At 45.4% G+C, this 26,242-nt stretch overlaps 1 protein-coding gene across 2 annotated transcripts; it reads left to right on the forward strand.

Moving 5' to 3' along the window:
- Positions 1-10: 10 nt before the first annotated feature.
- Lzic (leucine zipper and CTNNBIP1 domain containing) lies at positions 11-11,116 on the forward strand. Of its 2 annotated transcripts, none has more exons than XM_059255400.1 (7): positions 11-297; positions 1,477-1,585; positions 2,722-2,857; positions 3,238-3,336; positions 6,828-6,923; positions 7,320-7,401; positions 9,749-11,116. In XM_059255400.1, exons 2-7 carry the CDS (start codon positions 1,485-1,487, stop codon positions 9,805-9,807), a joined length of 573 nt encoding a protein of 190 aa, XP_059111383.1. In that variant the 5' UTR covers positions 11-297; positions 1,477-1,484; the 3' UTR covers positions 9,808-11,116. The 2 variants fall into 2 exon arrangements, with proteins under 2 accessions (XP_059111383.1, XP_059111384.1); XM_059255401.1 differs by having other exon boundaries at positions 11-136.
- Positions 11,117-26,242: the final 15,126 nt, after the last annotated feature.

A 26,242-nucleotide genomic window follows, 5' to 3' on the forward strand; every position in this document is an offset into this window, starting at 1 on the left:
GTCAGGGGCGGGGCCCCTGGTTCCAAACACTAGGATCTGGTGACCAGCGGCGGGCGGGGAACACGAGGGCAGGACGAGGTTGTCCTGTTCCTCATCAAACGCGAGAGGCGTTTCGCAGGACTCCGCGACACAACAGGTGACCACCGCCTGCGGGAACCCGGCCTCGGCGAGACGTGCAGACCGCAGCTTCGAGTTCATCCGCGGGGAGGAGATTGGCGCCCGAGGGTGCCGCTTCTCTTTTAATCCTGTGCCCGCTTGGTCCTGGGTCGAGCGCTGCTCGCATCCTGCCCCGAGAAGGTGTGCTTTCTGCCGTTGCCTTTCGTACTTGTGAGTTTGACAGGTTTTCCTCAAGGCGTTCCCTGGGTGCTGTGGCCTCACCAGAGGAAACCTCAGAAAAAGCTACAGGAGGCACGGTTCAGGAATTACCCTCTCTTGCGTCTTTCTAGGAGTGGAGAGTGTATTTCAATTACAGGCTATTTAAGGGGAAGTTATCTGGTCGGCTGTAGGCCAAATTCATATCTAGCAAATAAAACTACTTCATAGTTTCCCTTGTTCTAGCCAACTCCACCCCTAGGAGGTTTGCAGTTTGAGCCTCCTGTAAACCCTATGAACAATTACGCTTTCCTCAAATTGACGACACTCGGGGCTTCCAAAGTTGGCGGTTTGTGCAATTTGAGAAGCCGGGTGAGCATGAATGAATAACTTCACTCCAGATGACAGTATTTGAGAGCCATTTCTGCAGTTTTGAGGAAAATGCACCTCTTTTCTTCAGTACTAGGTGGTGCCAGTGAGTTAAATCTTTCTGGCCTAAATCTGTAGCGTGTGGTGAAAGCTTTTTAAAACGCCTTTATAGTCCCTGAAATTTATTCAGAATAACTTTGCTTCTTGAGACTGTATTGAGGCTTGGGGATGTGGCCTGTTGATAGGGTGCATACTTAGCATACTGGTTCTTCCCATTTTCCCCCAAAAGGAGATAGATAAATTTTTCTATTAAACAGTAATAACTTACTGGGCAGGGGATATATCTTAATGGTAGAGTGCTTGTCTAGACATGAATGAGGCCCTGGATTCAATCGCCTGTTCTGGGGGGGGGGGGAAGGCTGGGCAGGTTGGCACATACCTCTAATTCTAGAAATAATATAGTCTTTTCAGTTTGTGGGTTTTTGGTTTGTTTTGGCTTGGGGTTTTTTGGGGGGTGTTATTTATTTATTGATTGATTGATTGGTTTTTACTTTTTTGAGACAGGGTTTCTCTGTGTAGCTCTGGCTGTCCTGGAACTCACTCTGTAGACCAGGCTGGCCTCGATCTCAGAGATCAGCCTGCCTCTGCCTCCCAAGTGCTTGGGATTAAAAGCGTGTGCCACCTCTGCCACCAGCACCCAGCATTTTATATTTTCTTAATTTTGAATTGCACTGATATTTTGAATCTTAAGTAACCAAATGCAATGTACTACATGTGGGTTTATTGTTCTTACAGTGATTAAAATGGCTTCCAGAGGAAAGACAGAGACAAGCAAATTAAAGCAAAATTTAGAAGAACAGTTAGATAGACTGATGCAGCAATTACAAGATCTGGAAGAATGCAGGTAACAGTATAATTATATGTTGTTACTCTGTTTCTGGTAGAGAGAGTTCAAGCTCCATGGACGCAGGCTCATGTGTGATTTGGGTCTCCTCTGTAGGATTTTACAGCACTTTGCCTATTGGAGAAGGAAACTTCTCAGACTTTGGAGTCATAAAGCCTGAGATATGGAAGACTTAAAATACTTAACCTCCTGGAAATAACAAAGCTGACTTTGTCTTTAGTATTTAAAACAGCTCTGCCTAGAATGAATTCCCGGCTAATTGCTCAAAATACTATGATTGGGCTGAGGGTGTGGCTCTGTGGGTGAGTGGGTGCCTAAAATGCTAGAGGCTCTGGACTCAGTCCCTAGCATCGAGGAAGGAGAGGGAGGGAAGAGAGGGAGAGGGAGAGGGAGGTTGTATGCCCCTATAATCCCAGCACATGGGAGGTGGATGCAGGAGAATCCGAAGCTCAGAGTCCTTCTTGGCTATCTGGTGAGTTCTATGCCAGCCCAAATATATGAGACTTGTTTCAATAAAGCAGAAGAAAACAACAATTAGTTGTAGCTTTTAGTAGCCTCACAAGGATGTTGTAAATATGTAAATGAAAGAAACGATACAGTGCTTGGCCAAGAGAAAGTGCCCGGTAAATAGTAGTTCACTGTGTGGAGTTGTTGTTACTTGTAGCAAATATTTAATAAGCAGCTTGTTGGGTGAATAAAATAGCCTTCTACTCAGAAGACAGGTGTGCTGCTGCCATTGATGAGACTGATGCTAATAGCAACTACTTAACATTACTGTAGACGCCAGGCATTTACTTCTTAAAGAGCCCTTAGGAAAAGGCACTATAATTATCTCAAGCTGTGCAGACAAACTGAGGTTTGGCTCTGTTCATGCTATGCCTAGGGTTATACAACTGATCACTTAAATAGAAGTTACTGTGTGCCTGAAGTGTACCTCATAGCTGGGGGCACATAACATGCCTGAGCCCTGGGTTTGGCCACACTGAAAGACAGTGAGGATGCCAGGAGCTTACCTCTGCGGCCATGTGTTACTGCAGCTGGTGTCCCCTCTAGCCTTGCTCTCGATCAGGTGCGGAGATGTTCAGACTTAGACGTGTGTATTTTCTTTCTGCACTCTGATGGGAACACTGCTGCAGGGAGGAGCTTGACACTGATGAGTATGAAGAAACGAAAAAGGAAACTTTGGAGCAGCTGAGTGAATTCCACGATTCCCTGAAGAAAATTATGTCGGGGAATATGACTTTGGTCGATGAACTCAGTGGGATGCAGCTGGTAAGAAGGATTTACTGATTGATTCTTTTATGCGTTGCTTGTTTTTTTGTGTGAGTATATTTCAGATAGAAAATGTACACTTTGAAGGCTGAGGATGTAGCTCTGTGGTAGTGTACTTGCCTAGCATGTACAAGACCCTAGATATATCCCAACACCACAAAATAAAAAAGAAATAAGTAAATGAAAAAAAAGAAAGAAAAAGTGCTATGTTTACAAGATAGCTTTTTGATTTTGTGTCTACTTGGCTCTGATAACGTGCTCAGAAATGGCAAATGAATACCAATTTGAAGCACCAAAACCTGTGAAGATTCCTCAGTCTAATGTTGCAGATGTAACTGTGTGGAACGTTTTGACCAGTCTTTGCATTGCTGTGTTTCTAGGCTATCCAGGCAGCCATCAGCCAGGCCTTTAAGACACCTGAAGTCATCAGGTTGTTTGCAAAGAAACAACCAGGTCAGCTTCGGACAAGGTTAGCAGAGGTAAAGTTTCTTCACGTTGATCCAGTTGCTGTGTGTGTTCTTCTTCCTAGCCCATGACTGTACTTATTGTACTAGTCTACCGTTTAGAATTTGCCCAGTTGGTGTTAGAGCCACGGCCCTCCATTTTCTGACAGTTTGTACCTTGGGCAATTATAATTCATAACAAATGAATGCTTGAACAGTATGTGGCCATTTAAATCACCCTGACCACTTCTCCTTGGCCTCCACCTTTAATATTTTGTCCTTACATCTGGGGCCCTAGCTTGAGATCCTATTTGGAATGATGTGTATGTATGTACTTAAGTACATGTGTGCACATGTATGCAGGTGCCCTCAGAGGCATCAAATGCCCTGGAGCTGGAGTCACAGGTGGTTGTTAGCTGCCCGATGTGAGAACTGGGAATTTGACTTGAGTCCTCTGAAAGAGCAGTACACAGTCTTAACCACTGAGCCGTTTCTCCTGCTTGTCAAGCATCTTTTTTGTTCTGTTTTTTGTTTTTCATGACAGGGTTTCTTTGTGTAGGCCAGGTTGGCCTAGAACTCACTGAAATCCACCTGCCTCTGCCTCCTGAGTGCTGGGATCAAAGGCGTGCACCAACTGCCTGTTTTGTGTCCCCCCCCCCCTTTGCTGCCAAGCATCTTTATAAACTTATTACTTCCAGAAATCTGTCTATGACTTGAATATGATTATGGACTAACAGGTAATTTCCATCTACAAGTAATTCAGTAGAATAGTGAGAACATAACTTTAGGGAATGGAGAGATGGCTCAGTTGGTAAAGTGCCAGGTGAGCAGCACACACCTGTGGTCCTACCACTGGGGAGACAGAGACCAGAGGGTCCCTGGGGCTCCTGCCAGTGAGAGACCCTGACATTGACCTTTAGCCTCACCCAAACACTTTGTATACACATGAAGGAAAATCAGATTGAGATGAAATCGGTTGGGGGGCTGGAGCAATGGCTTGGCGGTTAAGAGCACTGATTGCTCTTCCAGAGAACCAGTGTTCAATTCCCAGCACTCACATGGCAGCTCACAATCCTCAGTAACTCTAGTCCAGGGTACCCAACACCCTCACATAGACATTCATGCAGGCAAAACACCAATGCACATAAAATAAGAATAAATAAATTATGAAAAAAGAAGAGCTCAGTTGGGTTTGAGTTCCTGCTGTAGGTACTGGGTGGGGCACACGACCTTTGGCAAGTTGTTGAATTCACCCTTGTACCTTGTACCTTGATTTTCTTATCTGTAAGGTGATTATGACAGTTTTTACTTGTGGTTGTCATGTGGGTTTGGTGACACTTAGAAGCTGGCTGTAGTCCCAGCTCCTTGGGAGCCAGAGGAAGGAGCATCATTTGAGGCCAGCCTGGACAACATAAAAGGCCCTGTCTCAAAAATAAGAAGGGCCAATGAGGTGGTGCTTTGGGTAAAGGCACTTGCCACCAAGCCTGATGACTTGAATTCCATGCTTCGGCCCACATGGTGAAGAGGGAGAACTGACTCTTGAAAATTGTCCTCTGAGCTCCATACATGCACCGCAAACACAAAATAAATAAATAGATAAAAATGAAAAAAAAATGTAGGCTAGGCATGAAGCTCAGTAGTAGAGTTCTTTCCCAGCCTGATCAAGGTACTGGATTAAATCTCCAGCAGAATAAAAATGAAATACACTTTAAGATTTTTTGCTGGACAAGGTGGTTCACACCTGCAGTCCCAACACTTGAGAGACTGAGACAGGAAGATTGCTTTGAGTTCAAGGCCAGCCTCTCAAAAAAACCAAAATAATAGATAACTTAAAAAATCCTCATGTTGATGAAATGGCTCAGTGGGTAAAGGCACTTGCCATGCAGACCTGAAGACCTGAGTTCAATCCCTGGGACCCATGTCAATGCAGAATGAGAGAACCAGTTCCACGTCCTCTGACCTCTGCATGCATGCTGTGGTATGCATGCTCACATGCATATAGTACACACACACAATAACACATACAATTTAAAAGATAAAGAAAAAAAATCTCGTCTCCACAAAAACAAAAGTTTTTAGAAAGCAGTTTCTTTCCAGTGGAAGCTGTTGACCTCAGTAGAATTTACATCTAAACAGTGTCTATGCTATGAATTCAAATTTAGGAGCCAGCAAGATGGCTTAGTGTGTGGTGGACCCATGTCAAGGAGGAAGGAGGGAACAGACTCCACAAATTGTCCTCTAAGCTCCATGTGTGCACTCTAGAAAGCGCACACCCTGTACACGTGCACTCAAAACGATGATAATAATTTTTTTTTTTTTGGTTTTTCTTTTTGTTTTGTTTTGTTTTGTTTTGTTTTGTTTTTTTTTTTTTGGTTTTTTGAGACAGGGTTTCTCTGTGTAGCTTTGCGCCTTTCCTGGGACTCACTTGGTAGTCCAGGCTGGCCTCGAACTCACAGAGATCCGCCTGGCTCTGCCTCCCGAGTGCTGGGATTAAAGGCGTGTGCCACCACCGCCCGGCGATGATAATAATTTTAAACTGTATGAAAACTGGTCTGATGTGGTGGCTCGTACCTGTAGCCTTAGTGGTCAGGAGTGTTGTAGTACGGGTGTGGGTTCACACAGGTCTGTGGGAAGAAGACACAGGGTACTTGAGGATGTCTTTAACCTTTCCAGCTGCAGGAGGATTCATCCTCTAGAGGGACGAGACACCTTCCCTCAGCCAAGGACATTTTTATTGCTCTTCAAATTTACAATTCTAGCAAGTTGATCTCCATATCCTCAAAACATCCTGATAAAGCTTCCAAGGGGGACAATGCCAAATGCAAATTCTTGATTATGGAATATCACAGTGTGCCAGAATTTTCCCAGCCACGTTTCGCATACACTTTGTACCCTTGGGATACTCAGGCGAGATTCACATAGAGGACACGAGGGAAACAAAGGTGACCAAGAAACAAAAGGTGGATTAAGGCAAGGTGCTGGCACCCTAGAGCCAGGCCCGGTGGGTGAGGCCCAGGCCGGGTGAGACCCAGGCCGGGTGAGGCCCAGGGGCAACTCTCCCATCACAGGAGTCTGAGGCAGGACCACAGAGTGAGACTTTGTTTTGAAAAACAAAAATGGAGTGTTAAAACTGTTTTAGGCCAGCAAGATGGCTCAGTGGTTAAGGGTTCTTGCCACCAAGCCTGACAGCCAGACCCGAGTTTGATTTTCCTCTCCAAACCCACACGGTAGAAGGAGAGAAGTTGTATTAACAAAATAGTTTTTTGTCTTAAGAAGTAGGACTGAGCTCGGCAGTGATGGTGCACACCTTTAATCCCAGCACTCGGGAGGCAGAGCCAAGTGGATCTCCATGAGTTCAAGGTCAGCCTGGTCTACAGAGTGAGATCCAGGATATGCTCCAAAGCTACATAGAGAAACCCTGTCTCAAAACAAACAAAAGAAAAGAAAAGAAGTAGGACTGGAAAGCTGGGTTTCCTGTTCAGAGTAGCTTTTGCTCCTGTGCATATGCCTTGTGTTTGTCTTTCTAGATGGATAGAGATCTGATGGTGGGGAAGCTGGAACGGGACCTGTACACCCAGCAGAAGGTGGAGATTCTAACCGCTCTCAGGAAGCTTGGAGAGAAGGTCCTGCCACTTGATGTGATACGCTGGTAGAACATTTGTGTTGTGCTTGCTATGGAGTGAACTGCCCTGTGATGTAGTCTGGAGACCTAAGAAATTTTTTTTTTTAATGTTTTTAGGTTTATTTTATGTGTGTGAACGTTTTGTCTGCTTGTATGTATGTGTGTGCCTGGTGCCCAAGGATGTCAGAGACAGCACTGGATCCCCTGGACCTGGAGTTAGTTACAGGTGGTTGTGAGCCAGCATGTGGGTGCTGGGAGTGAACCAGGCTCCTCTGCAAGAGCAGTAAGTGCTTTTAACTGCTGAGCCTTGTCCAGCCCCTAAGACTTCTTCACTGTGGCTCCTAGAACTTGCTCTGACATTTGGAGTCACTCACTGTACTTTGTCTCATCTGTGTAGCTGACAGAAGATGATGAGGCCTTCCTGTCAGCCAACGCTGGTGCTGCACTCAGCCAGTTTGAGAAAGTCTCCACAGACCTTGGTAAGTGAGTTCCCTCTTCGTCCTCCCTGCCCTCCTCCCTCTGCTCAATTTTACTCCTTCTCCTCTGTCTGTCTGTCTTTTTTCTGAATAAACATAGATTTATCAAGGAAAAGTAAAAGAACTCCCAAGAGTAGAAGGGTCTCTAAGGGAGAACTAACTTTTTTTTGATGACGTGGGTGATTAAACCCAGGACTTGGGCATTCTCGTTCTTGAAGGCTGGGCTTGTACTACAGCTCTGTACTGACAGAACACACTTGAGACAACATAATGACCTTTCCTTGAGTTTAAAGTCACAGAATTAGTTTATTTTTAATTTTTTTTTTTTTTTTGAGCTGAGGATCGAACCCAGGGCCTTGCGCTCTACCACTGGGCTAAATCCCCAACCCTATTTTTAATTTTCTTTATGTGTCTGTGCATATGAGTGCAAGTGCCCAAAGGGGCCAGAAGAAAGCACTGGATCCCCTGGAACTTGAGTTAAAAGGTGGTTATGAGCTACCCATTGGGCACTGGGAACTGAACCCAGGGCCTCTGCAAGAGCAGCCAGCCCTCTTAACCATTGAGCCATCTCCCTAGCCCAGAACTATTTTCTTCCTAAATCCTTTAGTTGGTTTTATTTTAAGCTCTAAAGAGATGTATTTCTTATTTATGTGTGTGTAGTATGTATACACATATTGTGTGCAGGTACCCACAGAATGGAGCATTAGATCTCTGGGACCTAGAGTTAAAAGACGTTTGTGAGCCTTCTGATGTGGGTGCTAGGCTCCAGTTCAACTCCTCAGATAGCACACTAGTCATTCTTAGCCACTGGACGGACTTTCTAGCCTCCCACACTTCCTCTCCTTTCCATGCAGGGTCTTACCAGGGACCCTCATCTAGCCTTGAACTTAGGATCTCTTTGCCTTGACCTCCCAAGTGCCAGAACCATGAGCATGGACTACCCACTTTGCTCTAATACTCTAAAAGAAAAAGAAAGTAAGACAGATGAACTTTAAACAAATTACATGCCATGGGGCTGGAAAGATAGTTCAGAGCACTGGCTTCCAGAGGGCCTGGGTTCAATGTCCAGCACCCACGTAATAACCCACTACCATTTGTGACTCTAGTTCCAGGGGATCTGATGGCCTCTTCTCACCTGTAGGCACCAGGCATGCACATGGTACATATCCATATGTGCACACAAAACACCCATACACAGAAATAAATTTTTAAAAATTACATACCTTTACTTTAAATTTTTTTCTTTTAAGCTGGGGGTTGGGGGAGTGGCACATGCCTTTAATCCCAGCACTTGGGAGGCAGAGGCAGGCAGATCTCTGTACGTTCAAGGGCAGCCTGGTCTACAGAGAGAGCCAGGGCTACCCAGAGAAACTCTGTCTCCTAAACAAAATTCTTTTCTTTGTGTGTGTGTGTGTGTGTGTGTGTGTGTGTGTGTGTGTGTGTGTGAGTGTGATGCACATGTCACAATGCAGGCGTGGAGGTAGGAGGACAGCTTGCAGGAATTGGTTCTCTTCTACCATGTGAGTCCCAGGATTAAATTTAGGTTGTCAGGCATGAGGGCAGGTGCCTTTACCACTGAGCCATCTAAACGTCCCCCACCCTACCCCCAGCCGGGTTTGTCTGTGTAGCCTTGGCTGTCCTAGAACTAGCTCCGTAGACCACGCTGCCCTTGGCCTCGAACTCACAGAGATCCTCCTGCCTCGGCCTCCCAAGTGCTTAGGTTGAAGGCATGCTCCACCACTGTGCGCTTCCCTTTCCTTTTGGAATGATCCTTCACTGTCTTGTCTAGGCTGGCCTTCAACTCTCAGCCATCAAGTAGCTAAGACTGTAGCACACACCAACACAAGCAGCTTTTTCTTTCTTTTTTTAAAGAATTATTTATTTTAAAAGTTTACATGTATGAGTGTTTTGCTTACATGTATATGGTGGCTTAGGAGTCCATAAGAGGGCGTTGGGGCCCCTGCAACTGGAGTTCCAGTTGTGAACTGATGCATATGCTGGGAACCAGACCTGGGTCCTCTAGCATGTGCTCTTAACCACTGAGCTAGCTCCTCAGCCCCAATATGCCCAGCTTTGCAGCGACTGTGTTACAGTACCTGTCAGCAGCATGTAACTGTAAAAGTGAGTTAGGAGTTTATATACTTGCCTTCACACCTGGAGCTGAGTTAGGGTTCATCCCAGTAAGCCATTCTTGTGGCAGGATTGTTCGTCAGAGGGAAGGAGTTCCAGATGGCAGCCGCCACTGTCGGGATGAACGCGTCTGATTTCTGTTCTTTATGTGTTATGTCCCCTCGTTACCTGGGACTGTGAATGCTTTGAAATAACCTTTGTATTTTGTGTCTTTTCCTAGGCTCTGGAGATAAGGTCCTTGCTCTGGCAGGTTTTGAGGTTGAAAAAGCCAAGAAATGACAGTGTGGCTGTTGGCGCCCCCAGACCCCTCCTAACCGCACACAGTGCTTTCATCCCGAGGACTTGGAGGCATTGCAAAGACATAGAGGTTCTCAGAATGCCCAAGAACAGGTGACATGAAAACAGTGGCTTCTGCTTAGGCTTTCCTCCCAGGAGGCCCTTGTCCTTCTTTGTGGGGCTCCCTTAACTGACCCTGGGCTTGTTGGGACGGGACCTGCTGGACTCATTCTGTGGTTTGTTTTGTTAAGACGCCTTGTGTTTTAGTGCTGATCAGAGTGAAAGCCGTGAGCTGGTGATTGTCCTGATTCTTGTCTGCACGCCTGGGGGTGACCAGGGCGGTGATGTCACTAGCCCTCCTGTGTCTGAATCAGAAACCTTTTCATTTTCACACAAGGAGACCAAGACACAGAAAGAGCATGTGATCGGTCTAAAGTCACATTAGGGACAGAGCTGTGACTGTGGCTCAGGTATCCTGACTCCTGGTTTATTTCTTTATTCTGTACTGTTGTATTTTTTAAAAATAATTAACTTGTATTTGTGCAAGTTGGCATCTATGAAAATTCAGTGTCCTAGCCCAGAGTTGAATGGAAATGTGGGGCTGTTCCCAGCCTGTGAGTGGGCAGCATGAATGGGGCCCATTGTATCTCTGGATTTCTAACAAGCAACAATGGGAGGCCCTGTTGAGAGCCTCCTGAAGTAACTTAACCTCCTGCCTTGTCTCAGTGAGGAAGCAATAGGAAAAGGCAGCCCCAGGCCCTCTGAGGGAGGTAACAGTGAATTACTATAAACTGTGCCGTTTGGGGAGAAATATAAATTCAGTTATGAAGAAAGCAAGTTTCTCCCTGAGAGCAGTGACTGCATGGGCAGACGCACAGCCACGTCCCTCCACGTACTTTCCCCAGGCGTCCTTCCTGTGTTTCTCAATGTTCTCTATTTTTTTTTCACTTTATACAAATTAAAAACATTTTTACTGCTTCTTATAAACTTAAATTCTACTAGGTGCTTTGCCAACTGAACAAATTAGGGGACCTCAGCTATGTAAATGCCTTATTTGGAACTTGTAATGTCTTTTGGGTTTTTTGAGAGGGGTGGGTCTCTGGGTCAACAAGTTGACCCAGTAGAAAAAGGTGCTTGCTGCCAAGCCTGATGAACCAAGTTTAATCCCCAGATTGACATGGTGAAGGGAAAGAATTGACTTTTACCAGTTATCTTCTGACCTCCACGTATGTGCCATGGCTCATGTGAGTGCACACATATACATGCATACCCACGTACACACTCAATAAATAAAAGAAAAATTGAAAAGGGATCTCCCTGTGTTGGAGTCCTGGGTTCAAACTCTTGTCTGGCCTCGGCCTCCCGGGAGGCCGGTCCTGCAGAGGAGTGCTGTGGTCCCTTAGCAGTGGGCTGTCTCCGTTTGCTGTCTCATGACCATCACTCACTGAAGTGTCACACACCAAGAAAGGCCGACCACCGCTGTCACTCTATGTCACCGTTTCATAGAGATGAAGTTCTTATTCACAGAAGTCCCTGTTTAACTTAGATTCAGTAGTGTTAGTACATTCACAGTGCTGTGCAGCTCCCAACCTAGTGCCAGGTTATTCCCATCACCCCCTGCAGGAAAACCTGCATCTAGTAAGCAATCACTCCAAAATGCCTTCCTTCCAGCCCTCCAGCACCCACTGATCGGCTCTCCTGTCTCTATGGACTTACCTCTCTGGATAGTTCACATGAATGGATGTGTGATTATGCACTATATGGCCTTATTATGTGTCTGGCTTCTTCACTCCATGCAATATTTGTAGGGCTAACCTACATTGTAACACACTTCAACACTTCATTCCTTTTTAATGGCTGAATAACACTTCACAGTATAAATACGATCTTTTGTTTAGCCATGTGTTTGATGAACGTCTGAGTTATTTTCATACTTTTCAGCTCTTGTGAATAGTGCCACTGTGAAAATTTCTACACAAGTACTTGTCGAAGGCCTATTTTTCAGTTTCCTTTGGGTCAGTACCTAGTAATAGAATTTTTATGTTACTTTTAAGCCATAGCAAGATTATCCTTTGCCTCATGATCCCCCAGTAAACCAAGGATCTAAGAGTATTTTTCATGTGAAAGAGCCTCATGTCAATCTGGAGCCCTTAATCTTGGTGTCCCTTAAACATTTTTAAAGAACAGCACCAGGAGGCTAGGTATAATGGCATCACCTGTAACTCCAATACTGGGAAGCAGAGACTGGGGCATGAAGAACTGGAGGCCAACCAGGCTTCTTGGTGAAACCCCGTCTCATGCCAAAAATCGAACCAAACAACCAGATGAGCACAGAGAGGTACTTACCGTTCATCACACCCACCTATCCTACTTGAAGTTATCCTCCATTAAAAGATGCTGACATTTGTGGTTACATCAGTTACTTCATCTTTTTCCTTTTTGGTTTTTAAGACAGGGTTTCTCTGTGTAACAGTCCTGGCTGTCTTGGAACTCGCTTTGTAAACCAGGCTGGCCTCAAACTCACAGTGTGCCATCGCAGCCGGCAAAGTTACTTCATCTTATGGAGCCTTACTCTTTTCAGTGGAGCTAGTAACGCCTACCTTACACCTTAGTTTGCATTTCCCTCCTCAGGATTAGCATTGGTGCTGCTCTGCCATTCGGCTGCTCATTTTAGCACGGTGTGACATCTGCTTCCCCATGTCGTGTTCATCAGTGAGTTCTGTGCAGTGCAGTTATTAAATGCTTGTCAGCCGTCCGTGTCTCCTGTTCCCATTGCATACCTTTTCAATCTCTGGAAGTTGGAAGGTCCTAATACACAGCAGCTAGCCTTTATTCGTGTGTGTGTGTGTGTGTGTGTGTGTGTGTGTGTGTGTAGTGGGGTTTTTTTGTTGTTTTTTTTTTTTTCAAGATAGGGTTTCTCTATAGTTTTTGGTGCCTGTCCTGGATCTCACTCTGTAGCCCAGGCTGGCCTCGAACTCACAGAGATCTGCCTGGCTCTACCTCCTGAGTGCTAGGATTAAAGGTGTGCGCCACCACTGCCCAGCTGACTTCTAATATTCTTATGTCTGGATGTTTTGGGGAAATCACTGCATTTTAAGCCAGATGTAGTGGCATACACCTTTGATCTTAGCATTGGGGAGCAGAGGCAGGCACGTCTCTGAGTTCCAGGCCAACCTGGTCTACAGAGTGAGTACCAGGCCAGCCAGGGATACATACCAAGACCGTGTCTCAAAATAAATAAATAAATTTCCTCGTTTCTCAAAGAATTACGGCTGAAGCAAAAAATAAGTTCCAATAAGAGAATGTCTAAATGGGCTGTTAGTGAAATCAATAAAACAAGACTTTGTGTTTCAGCGTTTTGTTTGATCTTGTGAATGGTACAACAGGTATTTTAGATAGGTGGGTTTTCAAGGAGAAAACTAAGGCTTTGGGGCAAACAGCTTGGTAACTTTGATTGTTGGACCTTTTACTGAAGGCAGAACACCAAGTCTTTTAGTGACTAAAAGACTGGGCAAGTCCTCCATTGACGCGGTGTCTTCTGCAGTAAATGATGGACAGTTGGAATTATTATGGACTAAGTGAACCCGGCCATCAGCGCAGTGGTCAGTCACCTTCCTGTCTGCTGCTTGTTGTATTTTGTTTTTCTCCGTATTATTTCTATTACAAAGACCTTTCTGTTACTTTGCCTCTCAAAATGTTTTTCCAACATTAGTATGTAAATTAAAACTGTCAGCATCCCACACACAGATTCCCAGGAACAAATAGCGCCATATAATTGCTTCCATTCTGTCTGCCCTGGAAGTCAAAAAAGACATTAGAAACTAGAGAAATGTGTTCAATATTTCATCAAGTTTCTAAAATCCAGCTCAAAGTATGGCTTTTTAGTAGATAATCCCCAAGTCTATGCCCTTTTGATACCCTAACTCACCTCCATTTTGAAATTTTTCTATTTAAATTGACCTCCCAGTATAGAGACCATGTTGCTTTGCTGGCAGGGCCTTGAACACAAGAGGACATGCTGTTCCCCACAGACCTAGCAATTGCAAGTCTGAGGCTGTCAATTGGAAGCATCCTAATGTTTTGTCATTTGTCTGTAAGCATTTCGTTGCTTACAACCTCTGTCAACTGACTGGCTCAAATAGCTGGAACCGGGGGTGTATCTTGGGGAAGAGCACTCGCTACGCATGTGCAAGACCCTTCATAGTTTTGATTTTTAATCATTGTAAAATTGCTGTATCAAAAGTGTACATCCAACATACAGTGCTGTCCTCAGGAAAGCCATCATCTGCTTTGAGTCAGGGTCTCTCATTGGCCTCAGGATCAATGTTCAGGTTAGACTAGATTGGGAACCCCAGGGAACCTGTCTCTACCTTCCTAGTACTAGGATTAACCAGCATGTGCCACCAAACTGGGTTCTGGGTTCTAAGGGTGGAATTTAGGTCCCTATGTGCAAGGCAACCAGTGTACTTACTGATGCGTTCCTCTAGGTTCTGGCCCTCCCACCCCAGTTTTTGAATGACAGCAGCCCTGAAAAGGGTTATTTCTAAGATCATGTATCAGCCATGGAGCCTCTGCTGCAATTTCTAGCAATTGTAACCATGAACTTCTGGTACATTCTCCAATGCCTCCAATGAAACCATGTTCCAGACATAATTTCAACACTTGAATTAAGAACATAAGTTATCAGATGGGCAGTGGTGGTGCATACCTTTAATCTTAGCACTTGGGAGGCAGAGGCAGGTGGATCTCTGAGGTTAAGGCCAGCCTATTCTATAGAGAGCATTACAGGACAGCTAGGGCTACACAGAAACCCTGTCTTGAAAAACAAGCAAACAAAATGTAAGTTATCTTTTAAATTTTATTCACTTGTCTTTTTTAGACAGCCTCACTCAGTGACCCAGGCTGTCCTAGAATATACTGGGTAGTACGCTGGCATTGCAGACATGCAGCTCCACACTGGCCCCTAAGAGTGTGCTATCAAGTTGTCAGCTTGCTCTGAAATAAGTTAGCAGTCAGCTCTTTTTATTTATTTTTATTGCTGTCAAATTGCCATATTATTTGAGACTATACTATAAGAGGAGTTTATTGAGGGCTGGCAAGATGGCTCAATGGGTAAAGGTACCTGCTGCCAAGCTTGACACCCTGAGTTCAGTCTTGGGGACCCACATGATGGAAAGAGAGTGCCAAATGCCCCAAGTTGTCCTCTGACTGTACTACCTACACACAAAGAAAATGATTTTTTTAAGCTGGGTGGTGATTGCACACACCTTTAATTCCAGCACGTGAGAAGCACAGGCAGGCTGATCTCTGGGTTCGAGGCCAGCCTGGTCTACATAGAGAGTTCCAAGACAGCCAGGGCTATACAGAGGAACCCTGTCTCAATAAAACAAAACAAAAATTTCCTTTAGTTCTGACCTTCTTTCCCCAGGATTCATTAGCCATGTCCCACTGGAAACTGAAGTAGTTTGCTTCAATGATAATCAAAGAGACCGGTAGTTTAGGTCAATGTAAATGTTTTTTTCCAGGATTAGATTGTAACTCATGGCCATGTCTAGGGTTTGGCCATGGTCTTAGGAAATATGAAGCTTTGCTATTTCATATTTGAAAACGGTGGTCATTTTTATTGGAATCTGAAGTTTAGAGCAAGTTTATCCTGAGTCTTGACAAATTGTACCTTAGGTCCACTTTGTAAAGTTTAGACTCAGAGCACTTGTTCTCATGGAGCACACCCAGCAAACCCTGTCCGTGGCCTCAGCCTCCTGGTTCCTCCCTCGGGCCGTCTTCTGGAAGTATGAATGGCTTGTTGCTATGTTAGGAAATAGCAAGAGCAAGATTCCATACGAAGGTATTAGAAAATTGATGCCTTTCTTCAGGAAGTCAGACCTCCAGCAGCACCTTTGCCAGCTTGGCATTTCTGACCACCTATGTTACTAGTGCCAGAGTGGGAGGTACATTGTGCCAGATTGTTTGGCTTTGGGGAATCTCACTCTCTCTCTCTATTAAACAGTGCTGGGGATCAAACCCCAGAGCTCACACATGCTAGGCAAGTGGTCCACCTCTGAGCTGCACTCCAGCCCTGCAGTTCTCCTCTTCTAACCCGGCTCCACCTCTCTTTCATACCTGCATTTTAAGTTTGTGTGTTATGTATTTATTTTAACAGAGAGAAAGAGAGAGAGAGAGAGAGAGAGAGAGAGAGAGAGAGAGAGAGAGAGAGAGAGAGAGAGAGAGAAAGAGAAAGAAAGGGAGAATGTGTCATGGCACACTTGTGCAGGTCAGAGAACAACCTCCAGGAGTCAATTCTTTTCTTCCACAATGTGGGTTTCAGATTGAATTTAGGTCATCGGGCTTGAGGGCCAAGTGCCCTTAACTGCTAGTATCTCTCTGGACCTGACCTCAGAATTTCTACATAGCTCAGGCTGACCTCATTGCTCTTGCTTCAGCCTCCTGGGTGCTGGGATTACAGGTTTATACCTAGTTTTTCTCCCACTTCTCAAGGGCCTTCTATACACTCATAAATATTTCGTGAAGGACTGCTTTGAAGCTGCCGTATAAAGAATTGTGTGGGGGCTAGGGAGATGGCTCAGTGGAAAAGTATGTTGGCTGTGCATACATGAGGACCTGGGTGTGGATCCCCAGCACACCGTAAAAAGGTTCGGTATGGCTGTGCAAGCCTGTAACCATGTAGTCCAGTGCCATTGGGAGTAGAGATAGAAGGATCACTGGGGCTTGCTGGTCACCAGCCTAGCTCCATGTTCATTGCAGGCTCAAGAGTGACAGAACAAGACACCTGACATCCTCTGCTGGCCTCCACATGGGTGTCCACCCTCACACACATGCACATACATCACACGCATAAACACAAAACAGGGAAAGCAAAATAAAGCAGGTGGGGTAGCATGCGCCTTTAATCCCTTAACTCAGGAGGCAGTGACTTGAGATTGCTGTGAGTTCCAGTCCAGCCTGGGCTACGTTGAGGCCCTGTCTCAAAAATAAACAAACAAATTAATTAAAAAAAAGAATACTACTTTCAAATAGGAGCTGGTGAGATGGTTCAAAGGGTAAGAGTGCTTGCTGAGTGAAAACTGATCCCTGGATCCCACAGCGGAAGAAGAGAACCGACCCCTGAGCATTGTCCTCTGACTCCCGCACAGGTGCCTCCGCGTGCGCCACCGCGTGCGCCACCCCCACCGTATACGTATACAAAGACTAGTGAAAATATTAAAGAATACTGAGTAACATGGTGGCACTGTGTCTGGCTTACCTGGGGGCGTGTGGTGAGAGTCTTGGTGTCTGGAGGGATGGGAAGAAGGTCGTGGGAGACACTGGAGCACCCTGTGTGGGAAATGGCTCACAGCTCTGTCCCTCCTGCGGTCCCTTTCCCGGAGGTGAGGTGAAGAACTTTCTCTGTTATATTTCCTCTTAATGATGCAAATGAGCTTTAAGAGACCTTGTAACAGCCTGATGAAAGAGTATGAATGGGCTTGTGGGAACTAGAGTGTTAATACTTGAGTTGTCTCAGCAGGGCATCATTGGCAGCAGAAATGGAAGCCAAATTAAAACTAGTTCCTTTATCTTTTCCAGCCCCTGCAGCCCTTTTAGCTTGCTGCTTCTGAAAGGAAAATGAATGCAATGGCCAGCTCCAAGTTGTTTTAGAAGGTTTGTGTCACCTGTAGGTGTGCTTGGAGACTCCCTGCCTCCTTCCCTGGGAGCCTAAGACAGCTTTCCTGCTAGTTAGTTAGTGAAATAAGCGTCCCTTCTGTTCTGTACGTACTTAGCCACCAATTAGTCAGATGAGCAGAAATGCTCCCCTGCTGCGCACTGTGCCAGGGGCATGAAGAGGCTGACACTGCCTTGCTGGTGCAAGCTACTTTTAAAGCTCTTTTATCTCCCAGGAAAGGACTCAATAGGTTTGGTCTACTCCCTGGAGCCTGTAGCTATTTCAATCTAACTACTCATTAAAGTCAATTTAAGATATTACTAAAACCTTTAGATTCTTTACATGAATCACCTCTCCTTGAATTCGTTAAAAATAGCTCACTTTCACAGCTCAAGGGCTCCCCATCTCCACCAGCCTCACCCCCAACAAAAATATTGATGTCCAACAAGACTAGCTGCTTATTAAAAACTCAAGCTGTCCAGGCATGGTGTCGCATACCTACACTTCCTTAATGCCAAAGAAAGAGGTAGATGCATCGTGAGTTCAGGCCAGACCTCATCTCCAATCAAAATAGATAGAGTCTGGAGAGATGGCTCAGCAGTCAACAGCACTTGCTCTTGCAGAGGACCCAGGTTCAGTTCCCAGTACCCACCTGGCTGCTCACAACCATCTCTAAATCCAGTTTCAGGGGATCCAGTACCTTCTTTTGGCCTCTGTGGCCACCAAGCATGCACATAGTGCATACCAAGCATGCAGGCAAAAACATGCACATAAACTAAAAATTAATAAATCTTGAAACAGGCTGAGATTTTATTTTACCAGCAAGTAATAAATTATATCACCACATAAACCAGGTGTGGTGGCACACATACCTGTTAAATCCCAGCTTTTGAACTTAGGTGGTAGTGGTTCACCTTTAATGCCAGCATTCAGGAGGCAGATAGATATGTGAGTTCCAGAACAGCCTCCTCTACAAAACGAGTTCCAGAATCGCCAGGGCTGTTACACAGAGAAACCTTGTTTCAAAAAACAAAAACTGCGTTTGAGCAAGAGGCAGGAGAATCAGAAGTGGGGTTTTTTTTGGGGAAGGTTATCCTTGGGTACACAGAAGAAAGGGTAGTTCAAAGTCAGCCTTGGCCACATACTGAATTCAGAAGCAACCTAGGATATATGAGACCCTATCTTAAATTACATTTTAAAAATTGTATTTCATGTGGGTGTGTTAAATAGGAGGTGTGCTTGAGCCACAGCTGTGTGTGGAGATCAGAGGATAACTCAGGGTTAGGTTCTCTCCATCCGCTGTGTGGATCTTAGGAATGAACTAGATCATCAGACTTGGTGGCATGTACCTTTATCACGGAGTTACCTATCTCTTCATCCCCTGCCTCTACCCCCTCCTGTCGTAGAAAACAACAACAACAGGAATAGGACTCTCCTTGAGCATATTTGCTTTGAGATATGGCAGCATTACTCAGAGAATTATTTCTTCACACCTCCTTCCCTTGGGTGGAGTAAGCTTCCTTGCCGCCTCGTAGTTGGGGCTTGGCCACGAGACAATTGGCCACTGGAATGTTTGTGGTAGGACTCCCCGAGAGAGCTTCAGTGAGCTTCCGCTGTTGCCCTGCTTTTCTGCCGTCATCCTTGGAAGAATAAGATGGCTGACTAGCCAGCCCCTGGGCTAAAGAGAGGTGGAGTAATCCTAGTCCAGTCAGCTCCTGAACCCTGTTGATCCAGCCCAACCAGGCAGAGTGACTGGCCAGCCCACAGCCTGAAGCCTGACAGATTTAGCCCTTGAGAAGGGGGGATAAAAAGGAAGAGCCCATAACCAGTAAATTGTAGGTGGTTTGCTGTGTTAGTTCCTTTTCTATTGCTCTGTTAAACATCATGACCAAGCCGGGCGGTGGTGGCGCACGCCTTTAATCCCAGCACTCGGGAGGCAGAGTCGGGAGGATCTCTGTGAGCTTGAGGGCAGCTTGGTCTACAGAGCAAGATCCAGGACAGGCAGAGCTGCATAGTGAAACCCTGTCTCGAAACAAACTTTTATTAGTTTTTATTTGGAGATGTTTTTTGTTTTGCTTTGCTTTGCTCATATAGCCCAAGCTGCCTGCAAACTTGTTACATAGCGGAGAGGATGACTTGAATTCCATCCTCCTGCCTCAGCCTCTTTAGTGCTGCCACATCCAATTCAAGTATAAACTTAAATGTTACTTTCCTGAGGATGAAGGATCCTGATAGAACCTCGATCCTAATCCAAGATTATCTTCCTAGAAATAGTTCAGCCTTTAGCACTTAGCTCCATTGACAAAGAATTGCTCATCCTTCATCTCATTGGTGTGTGTCGGGCCCACTATGAGGGCAAAGACAGTCTATGTGATTTGCTACCTTAACCCCTGCCTCCCAGGGTGCCATGCACCTGGGAAGTAGTCACTGACTGTTCCTTGAGTGACTGATAGACTAGAGTTTGTGTCTGGACCCTGGAGAGCTGGCTCAGTGGTTAAAAGTGTGTAGCTCTTACAGAGGACCCAAGTTTAATTCTCAGCACCTACTTTAGGTGGCTCACAAACTCATCTAACTCCAGCTCCCAGGGAATCTGATGCTTCTGGCCTCCAACAGTGCCAGCACACACATACCTATACGCATAATTAAACATAATAAAATATGGGGGGCTAGAGAGATGCCTCAGTGGTTAAGAGCACTGGCTGCTCTTCCAGAGGTCCTGAGTTCAGTTTCCGACAACCATCTGTAATAGGATCTAATGCCCTCTTCTGGCATACAGGTGTACATGCAGAGCACTCATACATAAAATAAAAATAAAGGAGTTTGTGCTTAAACTAAAGTCAAAGCATGCATGTGGCACTGGCAAACACATGAATCTGTATTTAGAAGGTCACATGGGAACTGAGCATAAGGTGGAATGAATATTAAAACAGGCTCAGCAAAAGACACCTGCAAAGCAGACACGGAGACACTTTTGGCCTCAGAGGCAGGTCAGTGATAGTAATCATGAGAGATGTCTAAATGGAACTGAGCTAGAAGTGAGCACTATGTAAGAGGAATATCACTAATAGCAGGGAGGTCGGCAACGTGGAAGACTAGTCTCTGATAGAATTGCCTGTGTGTTTCAAACCAGTGACAGCAGTCCTAGAATATGAAAATAACATCAAAACCATGCCCCCTTTTTGGTTCTTAACTTTAAAAATAGTGGGAAAGCTTTTGAAAGACACTATTATAAGTACCACAGGATGTACAGAGACCAAGTAGAGCCTTGTAGGATTTGATTTTTGAGTTGAAATTCTCAGCAGAGCCTGGTGGTGCACACCTAGAATGCCAGCACCTGGGAGGTGAAAGCAGGCAGATCAGGAGTTCAAGGGCATCTCAGGAAGCCAGGAATAGTGCAGGCTGGTGTAGGAGGATCGTGAGTTCAGGGCTGTCTTACAAGTTCAGGGCTCCATGTAGCTAAGAATATTTACTACACAAGCATGAGGACCAGAGACCAAATCCTCGGCACCCACATAAAAAGTGGGTGTGGCTACACGAGCCTGTAGCCCCAGAGCTGTGCAGAGCAGATGCAGGAGGCTCCCTGGGGTTTGCAAACTGCCAGACTATAAGCAAAGCAGTGAGCTCTAGATTCAGTGAGAGACCCTGCCTCAAGGGAACAGAGTGGAGATAGAGCAGGACACCCAATGTCCTCCTTTGGCCTGTACATGGGCACACATGGGCGTAACACCCCTACACGTGTGTGCATACTCCATACATACATACAGCACATGCATACACAAATCTCATCAACATTTCATGCCCTTTCTTTGCTATCATAAAAGGAAGCAGTGTCGTTTTTAAATTCTACTTTGTCCACGATGTTTCCAAACATAACCTCATTTGTTATTTTTTAAAGGGAAAAAGTAATAGAAAAAAATAAAATATTCTTTTACTAGTATCATATATTTCTCCGGGCTCTATAGCTTATGTTAATTAAAATGATTTCAACAGAAGATCCAAGAGTAGCTTCCTTTTTAAAAAAATTGCCTGTGTTGGCTCTAATGTTCATTGCTTAAATAATTAATAGTCATTACTGCCTGTCATGCAGGATGTGGGAGAAGAGTGAGGAATCTCAGCCCCGCACATTTGCACCAAGCCTGTCCCTTCTGCAGAAGCTTTTGTGGGAGGCTCTTCATTAGCAGGCATCGGGGCCTTTACTATTTATTAACTTTAAAAAGGAGGCCTCTCTGGTTAACCAGCTGGGAGGCGGTACTGCCGATGGGAAGTGATTTCCCACAGTAATTGTAATGAGGAAACAAAGGTTGGGTTGTAGAGAAACAAAACCACAAAGTTCATTTAGGTTGAACGATCTCTGCTGGACAGAACAAACTCTGGCTGTCCTAGAGTGTGAGGTGAGACGGCGAAAGTTAGACCTCAGTTGTATAAATTACAGAGGACCCTAGTCAAAGAAGCATGGGGCAGAGGAGGGTGTAGTCTCAGGGAGGTTGACAAGTCCTACCACCTTGTGAGGGGACATGCAGAACACAGCTGCAGATGGTAGTGGCAGACCCTGGGCTTGTCTTTCACACTCTGCTGAGCAATCTGTCCCTCACCGTGGCCAGGAAGGAGTTGCTGGTCAGCCATGGTCTCTCGAGCCTCTCCGGATACTCAGACAGTCCCGCAGTATCTGCAGGTAATGATACTCAGTTAGCTGTGTTCTAGGAGGGAGTGGTGGCCGTTTTAGCCCTCACTCACAGAGAGTAGAGGCCATTTGCCTTAGGGATTGTCTTTTTCTTCAGTCCTTAATTGGACAATAACCAGCAGTCAAAAGGCAGCATAGACTATGTTCACAGGCAACAGGCTGAGTGTGTGGATCCAAGGGGCGATCTCAGTCACTATCTTTATCATGACTAGACTGTCAGAAGCTGCACCTGCAATCTGATACAGTACATTCTCACAAACATGCAGGTCTAGCAAACCACCCACCTCAGGAACGAGGTATGACTTCTTTACCCTGACCCCAAGCATATATATCAGGGCTTTGTGATGTGGGGGAATCTGCTTATCAGATGCTGTGGAGACTAACACTCTGGGAGCAGGCTGGCAGCTAGCCAGATGTTCACAGCTGCACCTGCCCTACTCAGGACACAAAATATGTATATTCACTAATGTACAAAATGCTTTCATCATTATTTTTAGTAATTCCTTATTATCTCCAAAGGAAAATTGGTTGAATTTTTGCCAAGGCACAACTGAGTAGGATGGAACATGCTGCCAGTCTTTGTCCCCTGTGCATATCTGTCCTCTGAAAAGTTAGAGCCATACCGATTATAAGCAGATCACAGGCATAGGAACCAGAACGAAAGGTAATTGTCTCACTTAAAAAACAAAAGCCTCTGTGTGTGTGTGTGCGCGCGCGTGTGCGCACACACACGCGCGCGCGCACACACACACACACACACCTTGATGCACATATTGAAGTCCAAGGAAAATCTTGAGTGTCAGTCTTCAACTTCCAGCTTGTTCAAGACAGGGTCTTTTGTTGGGCTATGTGTACACCAGACCCGCTGGCTTTGAGCTCCCAACGATTCCCTTGTCTCTGCCTCCTTACCAGGCCTTGGATTAGACATTCACTCCCTTGTCTGGCTTTATGTGGGTTCAGGGGATCAGAACTCAGCTCAGATTGTATAGTGATTGCTTTACCCAGTGAGCCATCTGTCCAGCCAGAGAGACAGAGACAGAAAGACAGAGAGAGAGAACAACTTTGTAGAGTTGATTCTCTCTTACCATATTTACATGGGTTCAGGATACCAAACAGGTCATCAGCTCATGTGTCAAGTGCTTTTACCCACTGTGCCACATCAGTGGCCCTTTGCTAGTATTTTTGAGACAGAATCTCACTTCCATAGCCCAGGCTAGCCTTCAGCTCAATACGTAACTGAAGTCTAGTCTTGCCTCAAACTCATGACAGTCCTCCTGTCTCAGGCTCCTGAGATTACAAGGGTGAGCCACCATGCTTGGCTTTGTCTACTATATTATTTGTTAGTTAATGATTGTTACATTTAGATTTTTTGAAAATTGGTTTCCCCCCTCCATTTCTGGCACTGGGGTCACATTCAGTGCCTTGTGCATGCTAGGCAAGCATGTCACTACGGAAGTACACCTTCAACCCATGTATCCACTACTTCCTTGTTGCCGTGATAAAACTCTCTGCCAAAATCAGCTTACGGAAGGGCTTATTCCACTGTACTGTTTGACAGTCCATCATGACAGGGAGGCAGTGGGACAGAAGGCGGCTGCTCACGTCACATCCAGAGTCAGGAAGTAGCTACTGATTCTCCTTTTCATGAGTCTGGGACTGCAGCCCGTGGGGTGATGCTGTCCACATTTCATCCACCTAGTCTAGATGATACCTTGCAGACAGGGTCACAGGTTTGTCTCTAGGGTGATTTTAGACCCTGTCACGTTGACAGCCAATGTAAACATCACAGTCTGATGGCAACGTTTTGGTTCTGTTTCTGAGTTTGTTTTGAGCTGGGTTAACTAGTGCCCATCCTGGCTCTGAACTTCAGTTCCTCCTGCTTTTGCTTGCCAACTGCCCAACTAGATTCTAGCTGCTTGCTTGCTTGCTTCCTTTTTTTGAGGTGGGGTCTTACTTTGTAGCCCTGGTTGGCTTGTAACTTGCCAGGTAGACCAAGTTGGCCTTAAACTCACAGAGAAAGGTGGTTGCCACTATTCTCTTCGAACTTTATTTATTTTTGCTAGTGTGTGTGTGTGTGTGTGTGTGTGTGTGTGTGTGTCTTTGTGCATAGGGGAGTAGGGGAGTGGGGAGCATGCATGCCGTACAGCAGGAGTGCACGTGTGTGTGTGTGTGTGTGTGTGTGTGTGTCTGTCTGTCTGTCTGTCTGTCTGTCTTTGTGCATAGGGGAGAGGGGAGCATGCATGCTGTACAGCAGGAGTGCACGTGTGTGTGTGTGTGTGTGTGTGTGTGTGTGTGTGTGTGTCTGTCTTTGTGCATAGGGGAGAGGGGAGCATGCATGCCCTGCAGCAGGGATGCACAAGTCAGAAGACAAGGTTGCGGAGTCTGTTCTCTCCTTCCTCCTTTATGTGAGTTCTGGGACAGAGGAGGGTGTAGGACTCAGGGTATCCGGGTTATGCACAAGGGCCTTTACCCACTGAGCCATCTTGTCTTCCATTCATTACTAATTCTGAGAGTTTAAAGGAAAGACTCAAATTGGTCCACGTTGTGTCACATGTCTCCCCTACTTTAGGGGGAGAGATAAAATACTGTAATTGACAGCGTCATGAATATGCCAGAGGGATGAGGCTCACTTCCCCAAGGAGGGGAGATGGTGTGGGACTGTCAGAACTGACAAATGATCCTTACTCCCTAGGCATAGGATGGAGCCAGAGCTAATCTAAAGTAACCCTGCTGCCTAGAAATGCAGATTGCCCAACTCTGAGTTCATGGGGTAGTTGAGAGACTGACTGTGTTGATGAATTTACTGTAATTTTAAACTATAGAAATAATACAGGGGGCTGGAGAGATGGCTCAGTGGTTAAGAGCACTGGCTGCTCTTGCAGAGGATCAGGGTTAGGTTCCCAGCTCACACATAACAGGCAGTTCCAGGGGATCCAGTGCTCTCTTTTTACTCTGAGGGCACTGCATGCACATGGTAATCAGACATACATGTAGGCAAACACTTATAAACATAAAACAGAACAAATAAATCTTTAAAAAATACATATGAAAAGTTTGGGAAAAATAAAAAGTATCCATTATTTCACACTAATGCATCTTAATCTTCTGTGTTCCTTTCCCACCTAATCCTTAAACATATCTTTAAAAAAACATAATCCATACTCTTATAGCTTGAATACCAAGCAACATGAACAGTTTTTATTGATTTGTTTAAACATCAATATTGACATAAAAAACAATGTGAATTTGTGTTATTGCATCAATGTGTTCACTGGGAAGCCAGGAGGACCCATTGGTAAGCTGTATTGGCAAATATTTGTTGAACTTTTGCTCCTGGTACAGTAGCCTTCTGGATTTATTTGAGATATAGTCATGAATAAGGCATATTTCTGGCTTTATAGTCATGAATAAGAATATTTTGGCCATATCCTGGATTCATAATCTCATAACTACCATGTCCCTCAGTCATGATTACAGTACAATCTGTGGAATCAAAAGCAGAGAGGAATCTGAGCATTTCAGAATGTAAGCATGGTGTTTTAAAAATATTTACTCTGAGAGTCAGGAGGTTGGTTGTTGAATCCCCAGCACCCACGTAAAAGCTGATAAAGTGCTGAGTAGGCAGAGCCCTGGGGCTTGCCGGTCTAGTCAGTCTAGACTTAATTAATTAATTTTTTTAACAGGTTTGAATGGAAGTACTCTTTATGGATGGATAGTGCTACTCCCAGAAGCCGTAGATCTTTAAGCAAAACCCCATTGTCAGGAATGGGGTCTCTCCCTGTGAGCTGTTGGCCAGGGAGCCGCAGAGGCTGCAGAACAGTGGAGGTGCCATTGCGTTGTACTGCTCTTGATCACTCCCCCCCCACACATTGATGAAGACACCGCCCACTCGGGCTGCTGCACACAGGCAAATCAGCTGACACGAGATAGCAGCTTCCTCCGTCCTGGGTAGCAAAGGTGCTGGGTCAGAACACTCACCAGGAGACTGGAGCCATGGCTCAGGGGTCAAGAGCACAGACTGCTCTTCCAGAGGACCTGAGTTTAATTCCCAGCACCACATGCCTGGAGCTCCAGTTCCAGGGGATCCAACACCCTCATAC

The sequence above is a fragment of the Peromyscus eremicus genome, chromosome 2 (assembly GCF_949786415.1).
Source record: "Peromyscus eremicus chromosome 2, PerEre_H2_v1, whole genome shotgun sequence".
In the NCBI taxonomy this organism is placed as follows: domain Eukaryota; kingdom Metazoa; phylum Chordata; class Mammalia; order Rodentia; family Cricetidae; genus Peromyscus; species Peromyscus eremicus.